The following is a 17,408-nucleotide window of genomic DNA, read 5'->3' on the forward strand; positions in this document are numbered from 1 at the left end:
TAGGCAGCTTGTCCCCAGCAATAAGATTAAATGAGAAATCATAAGGACGATGATGAGGGAGCTGTTGTTCAGAAAACACATCGCCGAAATCTGACGGGTATTCCGGCAGAGATTGGGTATCCACCCTGGCTAGCCAGGTACCTAAGCAGTGTTCTTCACAGTACGCGCTCCACCTTACAACCTCTCATGTCTGCCAGTTCACTACTGGATTATGCAATGCTAGCGACGGTAGTCCAGGGACCACAGGAGAGGACAAGTGCCCTAGCACATAACAGTCAATTAATTCCGAGTGCATGACCACCACCTACAGATGTATTCCTTCGGATGACATGAGTAAAATATTCCTGGCTCAATGAAGCTGAGTCAATGGCGATTATGGGTATATGTCGGGACAGTTTATGTGGCTGGAGACCCTGGTCCTGGATGAACCTGGCGTCAATCAGATTAAATCCCACCCGACGGTCCAGAAAGGCTGAAAAAACCATCTTACTTTTGCCAGAATGGATCTCGGCCAGTATAAAAAAAATTGGGACCTACCCACTGAGGAAATATGTACACCCGGGTTGCTAACCTCTCCTTCGTTTTCTGGCAGCTGTTTGTTGTTAGCTATTGAAGGACCAGTACCCACAAAATGAACCTTAAGACCACAGAAAAGACACAATCCCCCTTTATGCCGAACTACAGGAAAACTAGTAAAAGAGTTGTCCCCTCCAATTGTATGGGTTTCTTGGTTGACTCAGCCCTAGGTTCCCTGACCCCAGGCCCCCCAAAAGCTGGAGTGTCTCTTTATGTCTCTTACGAAGGTTGCGGTCTACACAAATAGCCAGAGACATGGCTGCCTCCAGAGAAACCGTGATCTCATACCGAGCAAGGTCATTCAGAACTGACTATGGAGCACAGGGTCATTCCACTTAGGATCCATGGACCGCCTACAGAACTCAGAAAAATATTCCTCCACTGGCCAGCCTCCCTGCTGAAGCTGACGTAGTGTAGATTAGGCCAGAGAGACTCGGTCGGGGTCGTCATATATATGACCCAGAGCCACAAAAAATTCCTCAACCATCCAAAGTGACTCAGAGTCTGACGGACTCTGCCAGAGCAGCCACTGGATCCATAATGTATGAAAGATGTATGAACCAGTGTTAATGTCATGGTAGTGTTAGCACTTTGGGCGCTAACCACGTCTCTAGGGGCGCCCTAGTCTATCACTGTCCCCCAGATTAATCCTGAAGATGGAGATGCCGGGTGGAGATGCCGGGTTCTTGTTCCTTGCTATGCTCCTATATCTACCCTGATCTATCCCCTCCCCCACCCAGGGTAGTGAGATGCAGAAATATATAGGACAACACTAACTAGACAAACAAGTGAAGACAGACAGGGATAAAGAAAAATACCAACCATAAAAAATACACACACCAAACAACAGAGTGAAACACAAGGGAGCATACAGACAAAAACCCAAGCAACAACCTTCGGAATAATCTGCAAACACCACTTCCAACCAAGAACTACACCTCCAACTCCAGAATCAGGCAGTAAGAACTAATATTGGCAATCCCTAAGTGCCAGAGGGGAGTATATATAGCAGAGGGGAGTGGCCAACACTGAACAGCTTAGACAATCCAAGTAGGAAAGCTAAAGGAGATTCAACTGAACAGATTTACCAGTGCACTGCTGGCAAGGAAAAAATCTGTACCGTTTATTACGATGGTGACGTACTGCTAACCAGTGCAGGAGTTTATGAAACCAGACACTGTGGTCTTCTGGCACCTCTCTTGTCGTGGTATCCCCATGACTATTTTTTTTTTTACATGTGATTATTTACTTATTGTAGGGTTCTGGGCAGTGTTTTTATTCTAGTTACATTTATCTGCTGATGACCAGTCTGAATGTGCACCTACATATTACACCTATATTAACAGGCGTGCTTGGTTTTGCTGAGCAGCTATTTTTGACCTATTTAAATAGGTAGACACCACTTGAACACAGAAAGCTCAGTAATGGATCATACCGTATGTATAGGCTGTCATTGTCCTTGGCAGCTCATGACGATGGGCTGCCGAGAACGATGATTTTTAAGCAAGCACAAAGGTCATGCCATTCAGTGTATCAGTATCTCCCTGGTTTGCTGAATGATTGGCAGCCCGTTTGCACCGCACGATTTAAAAAAAGGAGCGTTCCTAGGAAGGCACATTCCAGGGAAAATTGCAATTTAAATGCACCCCTGTAATAAAAACCACCAATTATGTTATCCCCTGCGAAGGGGTCTCCTTTGGAATGGAGGAGGAAATAACACGACATTTTTTTACTCCTTTTAGGACCTATAACTTATATCTGATGGGTCCCTTGGGAAAAAATGAATGTAATTTGCCCTATGTAGACAATTAAAGTCGTTGTCCAGGCTTCTTGCACAGGAGCGCACCGCTCCTTTGCCTCTTGCTTGCCAGTGGAGCGGTGGACTCCTGAAGATAACAGTCCAGATCGGCCTCATGGCTGCAGCACTGGTCCAGACTGTGCACTTCTCCATGGTGCTAACAGCGACGGCTGTACCTCAGCAGCACCGGAGGAGCACAAGAGGCACCCACATTTTCAGCAATCCTGAAATTTGAGAAGGTAAGAGCTCCCGCCTGCCATTCCTTGGCCAATGGTTCTCCATCTTAAGGATATGTGCACATGTCAGGATTCCTTGCAGAAATTTCCTGAACAAAACCAGACATTTTCTGCAAGAAATCCGCATGCATTTTTTGTGCTTTTTTTTCGGAGGTTTCCAATGCAATAATATAGTGGGAAATCCGCAAAAAAAAAAAGTCGCAAAATCAATGAACATGCTTTTTTTTTTTTTTTTTTTTAACCATGATGCATTTTTTTCGTAGAAAAAAACGCAACATATGCACAAAAATTGCGGAATGCATTATAAATGATGGGATGCATATTTATGCGATTTTTAAGCGTTCTTATAGTGAAAAAACGTGAAAAAAATGCGAAAAATCCTGAACGTATGCGCACAGTCTAACTCAGCTCCATTTAAGTAAAGAAAACCTGTTTAACCCATTGGCCCATGTGGACATACCAGTAGGTGCCTGCGTGGAGGAGGTCTTTTTGAATGCATCTGATTCCGGCTGGGTTACATTGCCAGTGTCTGTGTCTAACAGCAGCTCCGATTGCTACTGTTAACCATTGAGATGCCGTCGCCCATCTCTGACAGTGGCGTTTAAATGGAACTGGCGCAGATGTAAGCGCATTGGTTCTGATGGAAGATGGAGACGTCTGTAGGATCAATTCAGACACTGCCCATACAAGGGCCGACAGTGTTCGCGCAACCGCACAGGATTACAGTGCCGACCAGGTCAATATATATGACGCTGATGGGAGGGCGAGTGATAGGATAATGAAGTCAGGGATTACTTCCAGGCACCGCACGCCCCGGAGCCTGGAAGAAATCATTAACATAAACGATTATAAATCAATTTCTCAATGTCTACATCGCAGCTATGAGGCATACAGGTAAGACTGGTTTAACCATTCAATCACCTGCATGCCCATAGTAATAGATAAAAAGTGTCCCTTTAAGAGACTCAAAACGATGCTCAGATACACATGCACTGAGAGCTAGTGACCTTTCGCAGTGACTTGCGGTCAGTTGAAGCTGCATCCCAATAATGGCCGGCATAGACCACAGCGGCGCAGGCACTAGTAGTAGATGGTGACCGGGATTTTACTACACACAGGGAACAGACATTGATACAATGATACCACTCCAGTGCTGAAAAAAACAAAAACATCAGAGTGGAACTTTAATAATTTTGCAAATAACAAATCCACTGCGGATCATTAAAAAATGGTTCATTTTGTCACTTCTAGTTAAGAAGCCATTAGTTTTTCCACTTTCAAAATAGTACACCTATTTTGACTTCATAATTAAATGGATAATTTTTGGACACATTATGAAAAAGCTATCACTTTTTCATTTAGCAAAGCGCTAAGCTCTTTATATTCCCCAAACAGGATAATTGTTGCATCAGTGTGACAAAGCAACAGCTTCCTCAGTTTGCACCTGTGTATAAACAACCAGAAGGCAGGCATCGGCTCACAAAAAGGATAATTTTTGGACTGTATGCTTTTAATAGGCTGTTGAATACCTCTGGTTTCCATCCATTTTCCTCTAGCCAGAAAGTTTGAGGTCACTTGGACATTAATAAGTGTTTGCAATAAAGGGCCCAAAACGGGGGGAGACCTCAGTGTTATACTTGTGTTTTTAGAATTTATAATTAGAGGCTTCTTAGTATTCTGATGAGCAGCAAATTTATTTGACATAATTTTTATTTTTTTTTTTTTGGGGGGGGGGGTAAAAAATATAATACAAATATGAAATGATCCGCTCACCTCTAATATAAATATAAAATTAATTATCCCATACATTGAAAGCTGGTAAAACAAATAAAACACCAGAATTTATTTATTATTATTATTATTATTAAATACCCCACAATAATATCAATAAAAACGGCAACCAGACGCACAACAAAAAATAGGCGCTTTATAGCTCCATCCGCAGAAAAATGAAGAAAAAAAAAGGAATGTCTCAGAAAGAAAAGTTATATATAAAATATAAAAACTATAATATATATATATATATATATATATATATATATATATATATATATATATACACAAAATTGCATTTTTTAAAACTTTTTCCACGTACTTGAATTATTTTCCTATTTATTAGGACATTATATGGTAAAATGAACGAAGTCATTGAAAGCTACAACTCGTCCAGCACAAAATAAGTGTATAGAGCATAGTTAAAAAAATAAAGTTATGGCTCCTGGAAGAAAGGGAGGAGGAAAAAATCACAAATGCAACAAAAAAAAAGGTTAAATCGGGTGTCCGGTATAATGCGGAGCTCCCGCCGCCCACCGGCAGCTTCCCGGTCACCGGCACTTGTCGGCTCTGCTGCTCCCACAGGAGTGTGGGGGGCGTGGTTACTGGAAGAGTCTCCGCCCTTCGCCAAAGACTTATCCCTACGGTGGGCGTGGCCTGTGGTTGATCACGTGTCCAGGGAAAAAGTTTTGCGGTCCCAGCGGGATGTGAGGAAAGTTTTCTGGTAGTTGGAGCCGAGCGGACGGAGCGGGGCCCGGGACATGCGCGGAGTGTGAGCCCCCTGTACTGCCGCAGCGCCCCACTCTCACCCCCGCAATCATGGACACCGGAGCCCAGCAGCAGAACGTCTCGTCCGCCCCGCAGCCGCCTCCGGCCGGACACCAGATCGTGCACGTACGGGGGGACTCGGAGACCGACCTGGAGGCGCTCTTCAATGCCGTCATGAACCCCAAAACCGCCAACGTGCCCCAGACCCTGCCCATGAGGATGAGGAAGCTGCCGGACTCCTTCTTCAAGCAGCCGGAGCCCAAGTCCCACTCCCGGCAGGTACTGGCCGTGCGGGGGCCCCGGGATCTAAGGGGGCTGTGCCTGCAGGATTAATAGGGGGTGGGAAACTGAGCCCCCCATGGTGCTCCCTGTGCACATTGAGCCCTGCTGTACTGGGGGCCGAGCTGCCCCCACAGGCCCCGAGCAATCACTGCCCCCGAGCAATCACTGCCCCCACAGGCCCCGAGCAATCACTGCCCCCAGTGCTGGATGCCCCTCCTCATTTCACCCCCCATCTCCCCCCCACCCCCCATCCCCCCATCTCTCTCTCCCCCCCACCCCCCATCTCTCTCCCCCCACCCCATCCCCACCCCCCATCTCTCTCCCCCCCACCCCCCATCTCTCTCTCCCCCCCCACCCCCCATCTCTCTCCCCCCCCATCTCTCTCCCCCCCCATCTCTCTCCCCCCCATCTCTCTCTCCCCCCCATCTCTCTCTCCCCCCCCCACCCCCCATCTCTCTCTCTCTCCCCCCCACCCCCCATCTCTCTCTCTCTCCCCCCCACCCCCCATCTCTCTCTCTCTCCCCCCCATCTCTCTCCCCCCCCACCCCCCATCTCTCTCCCCCCCATCTCTCTCCCCCCCCATCTCTCTCCCCCCCCATCTCTCTCCCCCCCCATCTCTCTCCCCCCCCATCTCTCTCCCCCCCCATCTCTCTCCCCCCCCATCTCTCTCCCCCCCCATCTCTCTCCCCCCCCATCTCTCTCCCCCCCCATCTCTCTCCCCCCCCATCTCTCTCCCCCCCCATCTCTCTCCCCCCCCATCTCTCTCCCCCATCACCCCGTCTGTACCTCACCCCCCAGTGCTGATACCCCCCCAGTGCTGGATGTCTCCCCCACCCCCCTAATGAGGATGCCCTCTCTTATCCTCCCACCCTCAGTGCTGGATGCCCCCATCATCTAGTTTGTTACTTTTTGAGTACTTGTTGCATTAAATGTAAATATTTGGAAGTTTCTTCTATCTATCTAGTTGTTGTGGAACTATAGTCCCAGAATGCACTGGCAGCAAATGTAGCAGGACTCGATGGGACTGGTAGTTCCATAGCAGATATATATCATATAGAGTTGTGTGTATATATAATATTCCGGGGGTGGTCTCCGTGGCCCCTGCTGTGCAATCTCTGCCTTTCTCTGGGGTCAGTGCAACTTTTTTTTTTTTTTTTTTTTCCTTCCCAACTTTGTAGCCAGAGGCAGCGGCTGGTGGGGGAGGGGAGGGGCGGTCTGGGGCTGTGCAGTAATGGGGATCTGGAAGTCATTTATTAATAGCTTTATATGGTTGTTCTCCAGCTGCCTCTGATCTTTCTCTCCGCTCAGCCTTGAAGATGTAACCCCTTCAGTGCTGGATTCTGGCTGCCCCCCCTTTTATTCCATATTTCGTGTGTAGTACTTGTTTGTATTTTTTTTTTTTCGTGTAATTCTGAATTGGGCGAGCAGGCTCTGCTGGAGACCGAGGCCGGTGTGAGGCCGGTGTGCCAGGGAGGCGGAAGGAGTGAGAACTTGTGTGTCTAGAAAAGAAGAGAATGCCCAAATAGAGGAACTAAAAAATGTGATAGTAAAATGCACTGATTTCTGCATTCCTGTCCTCCTCGTCATATATTATCATTATTATTATTATTAATAAATAATAAAGCTTTATTTACATAGTGTCAGCATATTCCACAGAGATAGAGATATATATATATATATATATATATATATATATATATATATATATATATATTTTTATATTTTTACTATATTTCTATAAATATAATAAATGAATCCTAATCTGTCTTGGTGCCTCTGTCTGATGGCTGATCTGTGGGACCTCCTCAGGGTGAGGAGTATAGGGGTGCGGAGTTAGCAGTCACCCCCCCCCCCCCGGGGGGCCCCCGGCTGGGTGAGATGACCCCACTCCTATAAATAGCAGATTATTACACTCTGGGAGGGGGCACTTACTTACAGGTTCTTATTTTTGACATCAGGGCTCAGGAGCCGTTCTAGGAAATGTTCCTGGAGATGATTGTAGGGAAACCTCCTGTTGGTGCAGAGCAATCTGCGTTTTATACTTTGTCAATAGTGGAAACAACAGAATTAGTAAGGAAACCCCGGCAGGGAATGGATGGAGACCAAATCCCGGAGCGGAGCAGATTTCTGCAGAGCAATCTGTCGTGGATCCGCAGCACATGACGATCTGCACAGTTCAGTCTGTGTATTGCAGTTGTGGAAAGTTTGCATCCGATCTGCCCCTTGTGAATGGACCCTAGGGGGCTTCACTGCAGCTTCTGTAACTTCCATGGGGTCCGCCTCTGATAGTGTCGTCATTGCTGTCACCCATCGCTCCATGCCAGTGACCCGTCCATAGAAATATCACAAGCTGCTCCACTATTGACTATCACAGTCACTCAATAACGGAACGGACTACTTACCGGCACCACATTAGCAGGACCCTCTGACTGGCGCCATGTTTATTGTGCCAGTGTCAGTCCCTGATACCTGGTGGGAATGTGAGTGACGGCATCGCTGGGAGAACAGAAGGGTCAGGACCTGAGATCCATCACACGGTCTACTTCATTCCTCCGGGTAGTCGGCCGTTGGCACCAACATTTCCGGCTGTGCCTGACCTGGTACAGCCGCCGACATCTTAGCGGAGCGTCCACGTGGGTCTGATCTGAACGTTTCCCTTTGCCGAGGACACAACCCTCCATGAGGTCCAATTCCTCAGCACAGGTCAATTCTTGCCGAAAATGTTGATCCTTGTCTGGGTAAAATGTCCTAAAAGCTCAGCCGTTTCCCGACCACAGGTCTGCATTGCCAGGTTTTCTTTATAATGGGTCCCGTTTGGCTGCCGCCTACGTTTATGCGGTAAGAAGCAGTTGCTACTACTTAAGGGTTTAAGACCAAACTGGCAGTGTAAACGAAGCCAAGATTCTTGTAGGGGGTGTGACGTATATTAATGGCACCTTTCAGTGTGGAAATCGCTATCTCAGTTCTGCAGAATTTGAAGTTTAACCAAATATGCCAATTGGGGTGCACAGTGCACCCTGGGTGTAGCCGAAAGGCACCATTCCGCCCACTGGATTTGCATGCCTGATTAAAAGTGCTGGGTTGCCTATAGCAAGCGGAGAATGCTCAGGCAAGCCAGTGCTGTTGATTACCATTGATAAAAAGGGCAATCAAAACCAGGGGGCAGAGGGGTGCGCCGAGCCTCTTGGCCACACTCGGGGTGCGCTGAGCCTTTTTGCCACACTCGGGGTGCGCCGAGTATCCTGCCCTAATTATCATATGTGATTAAACTTTTGTTTTAGCAGAGGCTCCACTAAAGGTTCTTTTTTGGTGTAGTGTGGTCATAAAGGTATTTGCACCACTTTTTATTTTGCAGCTTGGAAGTTGCTCAAAAATTGTTGTGACTTTTGGCGCTTTCCGTGCCAGCTTTGCCAAAGTTGGCATAAGCCCGCCCATTAAATTCATGATAATTTGCACCATCTTGTGTAACATTTTTGGACGAGGCGCACGCCATTTATAAGATGCTCATAATTCATTGAGTGTCGTGCGCCTCTCGAAATGAATTAAGCGCATCCTTCTCCAGCCTCCCCCTTTATTAAGACTGGCAACACCACTCTTCATGAAACGGGGCGGGTATACTTAGCTCATATTGTCAGATTGCGCTGACTCACTCCCTTTAAATGCCAGTTTAGACAAGCCAGTAATCTGCTTGTGTAAAAATTGCACCAAGGGAACAACAATTGGATTGGTCATGACGACATTAGGATGTTGGTTATTATCCACACATCGTCCTGTGTAAGCACGATATGATCTCGATAAAGAGGATATATGTCCACAGAACGATTGGCTTAAAGGGGTTGTGTTGTCTTCTGATGCAGAATGATTGACTTAAAGGGGTTGTCCTGTCTTCTGATGCTGAACGATTGGCTTAAAGGGGTTTTCCTGTCTTCTGATGCTGAACGATTGGCTTAAAGGGGTTGTCCTGTCTTCTGACGCAGAACGATTGGCTTAAAGGGGTTGTCCTGTCTTGTGCAAAATGATTGTCTTAAAGGGATTGTCCTGTCTTCTGACGCAGAACGATTGGCTTAAAGGGATTGTCCTGTCTTCTGACGCAGAACGATTGGCTTAAAGGGGTTGTCCTGTCTTCTGATGCAGAACGATTGGCTTAAAGGGGTTGTCCTGTCTTCTGATGCAGAACGATTGGCTTAAAGGGGTTGTCCTGTCTTCTGATAAGTCTGTAGACGTCTGAATCCTGACAGTGAGCTGTGCACACACGGTCAGGATTCTTCGGTACTGCTGGTGAGAGCGACAGAATAGCAGTCGCACCTGTAGGGCCATTCACTTGTCCGCGATCTTTTGGGGAGCGAGTGGTCTGCGGAATATCTGAGGCATGTTGGATCAGAATTGCCAATGCAAGTCTAAAAAAAATCCGACTGCCCTCGAGTGACATCCCAGCACCGTCCGATTGTCATTCACTGTCACATAGGAGAAGGTGGAGAAACATATTTTTTTGCCTAATCCCACGCTTGAGAAAAATTGATGTGGTTTGGACCACACTCGGGGAATAAAGTAGATAAATGAATGAAGCTTTATACCCAGCGATTACCACTCAGATCCATCCGATCGGTCTCGTTTTGTGCTCATTTATCGCTGGCCCTTTAATTAAAGTTCACAGTTTCTAGTGTGCAGATGTGAAATGCTACAATGTTACCAAACACTAAATATTTATTGTTGCGTTCTCTTATATCACAGGATACATGTATTTGTTACTTTGTATCTTTTCCAAGGGAAATGACAGTGATTAAAAAAAAAAAAAAACCCTTACGGATTGTTCTGCACAAGGCTGGCTGCTGGTTTTCCCATTGTTGGCCCCTGGGTGGAACGCAGGAGGGAACACGTCCAGGAGGAGGGGCGGCCATTTAAAAGAAGATGGAAGTATAGGAATGTTTCCAGGACTGGAAGGGAAGTGCGAGGCTGCTGCCATGACTTCTCTGGTGTTACAGCCAGACGCCAAAAAATAAATGCAGGAATCTGGATGTAGGATACGTAGCAGAGCCGAGTTTGTCATTTAACCGTTTTCTTTGTGCATCCTGATAACTAAGATTTGTTTATTGCAAAAAAAACCCATATTTCCCCATTTTCTAAAATTGAGGCGAATGACGAACTCCTCTCTGCTGCATCTGTGCTCAGCATTGGGGGCCGCCTGTAGATTTGTGCACTGGGGGGCTGTGGACGGAGGAGGGAACGCCCCCCCCCCAACCCCCTTTCTAGTTGATCACACAGAACTTTTCCTCGGCCACCCAGGATCAGTGCTACAAAAGCAAAGCAGTGATTTGTCATCGCACCCAGCGCTTGTTAATGCTCCTTCTCCTGGATAAATACAACTTTCATCTACCGCAGGACATTTCCATAACTATTCACACTTTCCTAAATGGCAGAACTTCCAGCTTTATTGTTCGGGGGGGGGGGTCCTTCCTTCCCATGCTCGATTTTTTTTTATTTATTTATTTTTTTTTAATTCTAATTTACAATATAAAACTTTCTGAGAACAGAGATGTAGCTGCTTGAAAGTGGAAAAGGTTCGTTTCAGACAGATACTAAACAGAAAAAAACAAATGTGGCGAATATCCATCCGCCTTCTGGATGTGAATCGTCGCAACAGAAGACCGAGCATAGGGGCGAATAATCGGAGGAGGGCAGTGTGCTCAAAAATCCCACCGGTGTTATTCAGCGAGGTTGTGCAGATCGGCAGATGTTTTTATTATCTGTATTCATCCAGTGCGAGAAAAAATATCGGATGCTATATGGACCATCAGTATACGGAACGATATCTGATTTTTTATTTTTTTACGGATACATTACAATTGTGTTCCATAGGAAACTAAATGGTCCTGTAAAAGGTTAATAGCTGCTCAGCAAAAAGCAAAAATCAGATTGTACACAGATGAAAAGTGAGAAAATGGACCCACTCTCCTGGATGAGAATGCGGTCACTTTTTTTTTTTTTTTTTTTTTTAAGATATACACTATTGTATATAAGTTTTGATTAATGGGGCAGATGGTTTACTGTCGTTTCTCATTGAAAAAAATTGCATTTTACCTTTTGGGGTATGTGCCCACAGTGTCTTTTTTTCAGGCAAATGCTGCCTGAAAAAGTTCTTTAAAAAAAAAAGAAAAAAACCCCGAAAATAATTGCACATATGCGCTGCGATGTAAAAACGACTTGCTGTGCACATCTTCCATCTTTTTGAGCCTCTTTTAGCCAATTCATAGTGATTGATCCATTTGTCTGGCGGCTTACCCTTGTTACCCCTGTTAATACTGTGCTGTATTATGTAGATAAGGGGTCCGCACACTATTCAAGTGTGAGCCCCTCACCATTCAGTGAATGGCGGTCCTTTTAATCAGCCTTGGGGCTTGTGCAAACGACCATATTTTAGGTCCGAGTTCAATCTGACAAAACATCAGGCCGCACTCGGATCAGTGTTATTCTGTGGGGCCGTGTACATTTTGGGTATTTTTATTTTTGGATAGTCTGCCTGAGGAAGATATCGCAGCACACTCGAGTTTGATCCAATTCAGATAACACTCGGCCATGTAAGTCATGGAGTCCATAGAAACCATTGGGCTGCACTTGGATGCCATCTGAGTGCAGTTGGATTTCTACCACCTGACACAATGGAGATGATGTAGATTTTTTTTTTCTCCACCTTATACTCATCCTAGAGAATCTGATCACTCTGATCAGAGTGCATAATCTGATGAGAGAATATACACTCGTCTGCACCTTGCCATTGCCTTACTTTTCTCGTACGAGTGCTATCTGTGGTTTTCATGGATGGCACTGGTGCCTATGATAGTCTGTGAGACCATTCACAGGTCCATGATTTTTCGCAGAATATTGTGGAGATGTTTGTGATTTTGATCCAGGGTTTGGATTAAAATTGTCAAATCAAGTCTATGGGTCAATAATCGCTCTGTTTTTCTCGTATGTTAGAAAGTGGGACATCTGATTGAGACCTTATGGGGCTAGTAAGATGGCGGCACATGGTGCTTGTTACTGCAGATAAGATCAAAGAGCGTAATAAGATGCCCAGCAGTGGCTAGTAATCTGTAACTTTGGCCCCTGATGACTACTTTATAAACCGTTGTATATGGCGATTACATGGGACTGACAGATGGGAGTCCTAGTATAAAGGAGCCTTCTATCCACCACGTCCTGTGTTCATAAAGTCTGGACTAATTGGTGAAATAATGAAAGATTTAAAGATATTAAATATTAAAACCCTGCTTTTGGTTATTTTTGAACGGTTTCCTAAAGACATGTTCACACATTACAGACACGTTACAGATGTTCTAACCTGATGCTGTGGAGTTCATACTTTGTAATGCATAGCATGAGATCTGTGCCAAATGTAACTCCGATATTCACTCACCAAAGTTTGCCACAGATACAGTCAGACATTGTAATTTTCTGCTCCAGATTCAGATTAAAATCCAGATCTGCATCAAAATACATTATACCGTGGCTTGAGAAAGTGTTCACCCCCTTGGCATTTTTCATGTCACCTCACAACCTGGAACTTCACTGTTTTGTTTTTTTGGTTTTTTTTTGAGGGTTTGCATCCATCCGTTCATGTAAAGAACATGTCTACAACTGTGAACATTTGGTTTTCTTTTTATTGTGAAGCAAACAGCAATTAGGACAAAATAACTGAAAACTTGTGTGCATAACGATTCACCCCCCTAAAGTCAGTACTTTGTAGAGCCTCAATTTGTGGCAATTACAGCTGCAAGTCCCTTTGGATAAGTCTCAATGAGCTTTCGCTGGTATCTGCCCATTACTCAAAACTGCTCCAGCTCCTTCAAGTTAGATGGTTTCCTCTGGTGAACAGCGATCTTCAAGTCTGACCACAAATTCTCAATTCAATTAAGATCTGGGCTTTGACTAGGCCACTCCAAAACATTTACACGTTTCCACTTAAACCAATCAAGTGTTGCTTTAGCAGTATGCTTTGGGTTATTGTCTTGTTGGAAGGTGATCCTCCATCCCAGTCTCAAATCAAAGACAGACTGAATCCGGTTTTGCTCATGAATATCCTTCTATTTTGGGCCATCCATCTTCCCCTTCACTTGGACGATTTTCGCTGTCCCTGCTGCCGAAAAACATCCCCACAGCATAATATTTCCACCACCATGTCTCACTGTGGGGATGGTGTTCTTGAGGTGATGAGCTGTGCTGGTTTGGTGCCAGATGTAGCGTTTACTTTGGTGGCCAAAACGTTCAGTTTTGGTCTCATCTGACCACAGCAACTTCCTCCATACATTTGGGGAGTCTCTCATATGTCTTTTGACAAAGGCATCATGAGCCTTAGGCCGGGATCACACATACGCGAGATACGGCCGAGTCTCGCAGGTGAAAACCAAGCTCTGGCGCCGGCACTCTGGAGCGGAGCGTGCAGCTGCATGGATTGCTGTGCGGCTGCACGCTCCGCTCCGGAGTGTCAGCGCCAGAGGAGGGATTTCACCTGCGAGACTCTGCCGTATCTCGCTGTAGTGTGATCCCAGCCTTACAATTTTTGTGTGTCAGTAAAGGCTTTTTTCTGGCCACTCTTCCATAAAGGCCACCTCTGTGGATTGTACGGCTTATTGTATAATGACAGATACTCCAGTCTCTGCTTGGGAACTCTGCAGCTCCTTCAGGGTGACCTTTGGTCTCTGTGCTGATATTTTGATTAATGGCTTCCTTGCCTGGGCTGAGAGTTTTGGTTGGCGCCCTCTCTTGGCAGGTTTGTTGTGGTTCCATGTTCTTTCCATTTATTGATAATGGATTTGATTGTACTCCAGGGGATCATTAGAGATTGGGATATATTTTATCACCCAACCCTGACTTGTACTGCTCAACAACTTTTGTACCTGACATGTTTGACGTGTTTGGAGATCGTCTAGGTCTTCATGGTGTTTGGAGATCTTCTTGGTCTTCTTGGGGTTTGGAGATCGTCTAGGTCTTCATGGTGTTTGTAGATCTTCTTGGTCTTCATGGTGTTTGGAGATCTTCTAGGTCTTCATGGTGTTTGCAGATCTTGGTCTTCGTGGTGTTTGGTTAGTGGTCTTCTTGCTTAATGGTGTTGCAGCCTCTGTGGCCTTTCAGAAAAGGTAAAGTGTATCTACGGACAGACCTTGTGACACTTGGGCTATGTTCACACATTGCGTTTTTTAAACAGGTTTGTTTTATGCAGATTTTCAGCTGCGTTTTACAGTACCAGCAAAGTCTGAGATTTCAGAAATCTCATGCACACAGCTTGGGTTTTTTTTTTGTGTGCGATACCTTGGTTTTTGTCAAATGCAGCATTTTACTTCTTTGTGCGGTTTTTTTTTCAGCGTTTTTCACCCATTAATCAATGGTATCAATTTTTTCCTGAATTTTGTTTTTGCTTCAAAACCTAATGAAGTAGAATCAGATTTTTTTTTTATGCACTGAACCTTCATCAGCATGAGCAAGAGACAAATGTACCCTGACAAAAACGCAACAAAAACTACCCAAAACCTGTTTTGTTTTGTTTTTTTTAAGCAAGTTGCCAATAGAGCAGGTTTTGCCTGCTGAAAAACACAAACGCACGTGTGAACATAGCCTAAGGTCGCACACAGGTAGACTTCTTTTCACTAAGCATGTGACGTGTGCTTGCACCAGAAATTTTTTGGGGCTTCATAGCTAAAGGGTGAATACATGTGAATATGCATATGCTAATTTTTAGTTATTTGATCCCATAAATTTAATTTCTGCCTATATTTTTCTCATTTCACAAACTTAAATTATTTTTTTTGTATATATTCTTTTTTTTTTTTTTTTAGAAAATTTCAATAATATAACAGGAAACGAGGAAAAAATGGGTAAATATTACCCAGAAATAGTAAAAGGGAGAAAAACAAACAAACAAACAATCGTAATAAAACTTAAATTATTTCGTGCTGATGGATCACACAAATAGTGTCCTGTGGGGGGATTTCAAGTGGTCTTCCCTCTAAGGCTATGTTCACGTTGCGTTTTCTTATTGCAAATATTAAGCTGCGTTTTTACAGTACCAGCAAACGCTATAAGATTTCAGAAATCTCACGCACAAACATTGTTTTTTTGTTTGTTTTTTCTGACTGCTTTGGAAAACTTCCGCGTTTTTGCAAACTGCAGCAGGTCACTTCTTTCAGCGTTTTTGCAGCATTTTTTTCAACCATAGAAAACAATGGGAAAGTGCAAAAACTCGGGTATCGGCTTTTGCTGCGTTTTTGGTGCAAAAACCTTAAGGAGATTGCATCATGATTTTTTTTTTATTTTGGTGGGGGCAAACTTTATCTTCATGCTCAAGGGACAACTAACAAGCAGCCAAACCTTCTATTTGTAAGTGCCAAAGAACAGGTTTTGCCTGCAGGAAAAAAAAATTCAGCCAAAAAAGGAGACGTGTGAACATAGCCTTAAGGTACCTTCACACTAAACGATATCGCTAGCGATCCGTGACGTTGCAGCGTCCTGGATAGCGATATCGTTGTGTTTGACACGCAGCAGCGATCAGGATCCTGCTGTGATATCGCTGGTCGTTGAATAAAGTTCAGAACTTTATTTGGTCGTCCGATCGCCGTGTATCGTTGTGTTTGACACCAAAAGCAACGATACCAGCGATGTTTTACACTGGTAACCAGGGTAAATATCGGGTTACTAAGCGCAGGGCCGCGCTTAGTAACCCGATGTTTACCCTGGTTACCAGTGTAAAATGTAAAAAAAACAAACACTACATACTCACCTTCGCATCCCCTGCCGTCTGCTTCCCACACTGACTGAGCGCCGTAAAGTGAAAGTGAAAGTACAGCACAGCGGTGACGTCACCGCTGTGCTGTTAGGGCCGGCGCTCAGTCATTGCAGGAAGCGGACGGCGAGGGATGTGAATGTGAGTATGTAGTGTTTGTTTTTTATTACATTTTACGCTGGTAACCAGGGTAAACATCGGGTTACTAAGCGCGGCCCTGCGCTTAGTAACCCAATGTTTACCCTGGTTACCCGGGGACCTCGGCATCGTTGGTCGCTGGAGAGCGGTCTGTGTGACAGCTCCCCAGCGACCAAACAGCGACGCTGCAGCGATCGGCATCGTTGTCGCTATCGCTGCAGCATCGCTTAATGTGAAGGTACCTTTACACTTCTGGAATAAATTGGACCAATGAACGGTTGTTCACCGACAGCCCAAAATAAGAGTTGAGCAATATGATTTGTAGGACCCTAATCCAGTAACCACCTCATTAGTCCATGGCTGCCAACCAGAGCCCTGCAAACCTATCTGCTGGCATCTCAGATGATTAATGGACCTGGAGTGACGTCATGCTACAATGACGTCCCTCGCTGGACCTACTAATCAAGACGAGGTGGCGGTAGGAAGGTAGTTCACAGGTAGGAAGAGGTTCCCAGGGCTGTTGGTCGGCCGCCATGGATTACTGGATGTTGGAACAAGGTCCTTCAAATCTTTGTGCTCAACTCTACCCAAAATATATTTCAGACTGCATCGACCTAAATTGGATTTTTTTTTCAGCCCATGGTGCAACCACTGCTCATCAACAGCCGAAAAGACCCCAAATACCCCACCTGTGTTTTGCACAATAAGTACTGTTCTTTAACTCATTGCCCGAAATCCAGTCGATGATCATTATGGTCAAAATTTTCATTTTGTCCTACTTTTATGTAATGCGCGTCGTTACACCTATGAGTTTTTGGGAAGCTCTAGAGAAGTTGATCCTCATTGCCTCCGTTTATAACCGAGCTTTGCCAGACATATCTAGACCTTATTATTATTATTATTATTATTTATTGTTATAGCGCCATTTATTCCATGGCGCTTTACAAGTGGGGAGGGGTATACATAATAACAAGTACAATAATCTTGAACAATACAAGTCATAACTGGTACAGTAGGAGAGAGGACCCTGCCCGCGAAGGCTCACAATCTACAAGGGATGGGT

At 45.0% G+C, this 17,408-nt stretch overlaps 1 protein-coding gene across 4 annotated transcripts in view; it reads left to right on the plus strand.

Annotated features, from left to right (window-relative positions):
* Positions 1-5,048: 5,048 nt before the first annotated feature.
* Positions 5,049-17,408, plus strand: part of YAP1 (Yes1 associated transcriptional regulator) — a 62,774-nt gene continuing 50,414 nt past the window's right edge. For 2 of the 4 annotated variants that reach the window (XM_077298485.1, XM_077298487.1), the window contains exon 1: positions 5,049-5,430. In XM_077298485.1, the coding sequence (XP_077154600.1) occupies positions 5,203-5,430 (228 nt within the window). In that variant the 5' untranslated portion in view covers positions 5,049-5,202. The remainder of the gene's footprint in view (positions 5,431-17,408) is intronic. The other 2 variants (XM_077298486.1, XM_077298488.1) reach the window with 1 other exon arrangement.

Source organism: Ranitomeya variabilis, chromosome 3, assembly GCF_051348905.1.
Source record: "Ranitomeya variabilis isolate aRanVar5 chromosome 3, aRanVar5.hap1, whole genome shotgun sequence".
NCBI lineage: Eukaryota > Metazoa > Chordata > Amphibia > Anura > Dendrobatidae > Ranitomeya > Ranitomeya variabilis.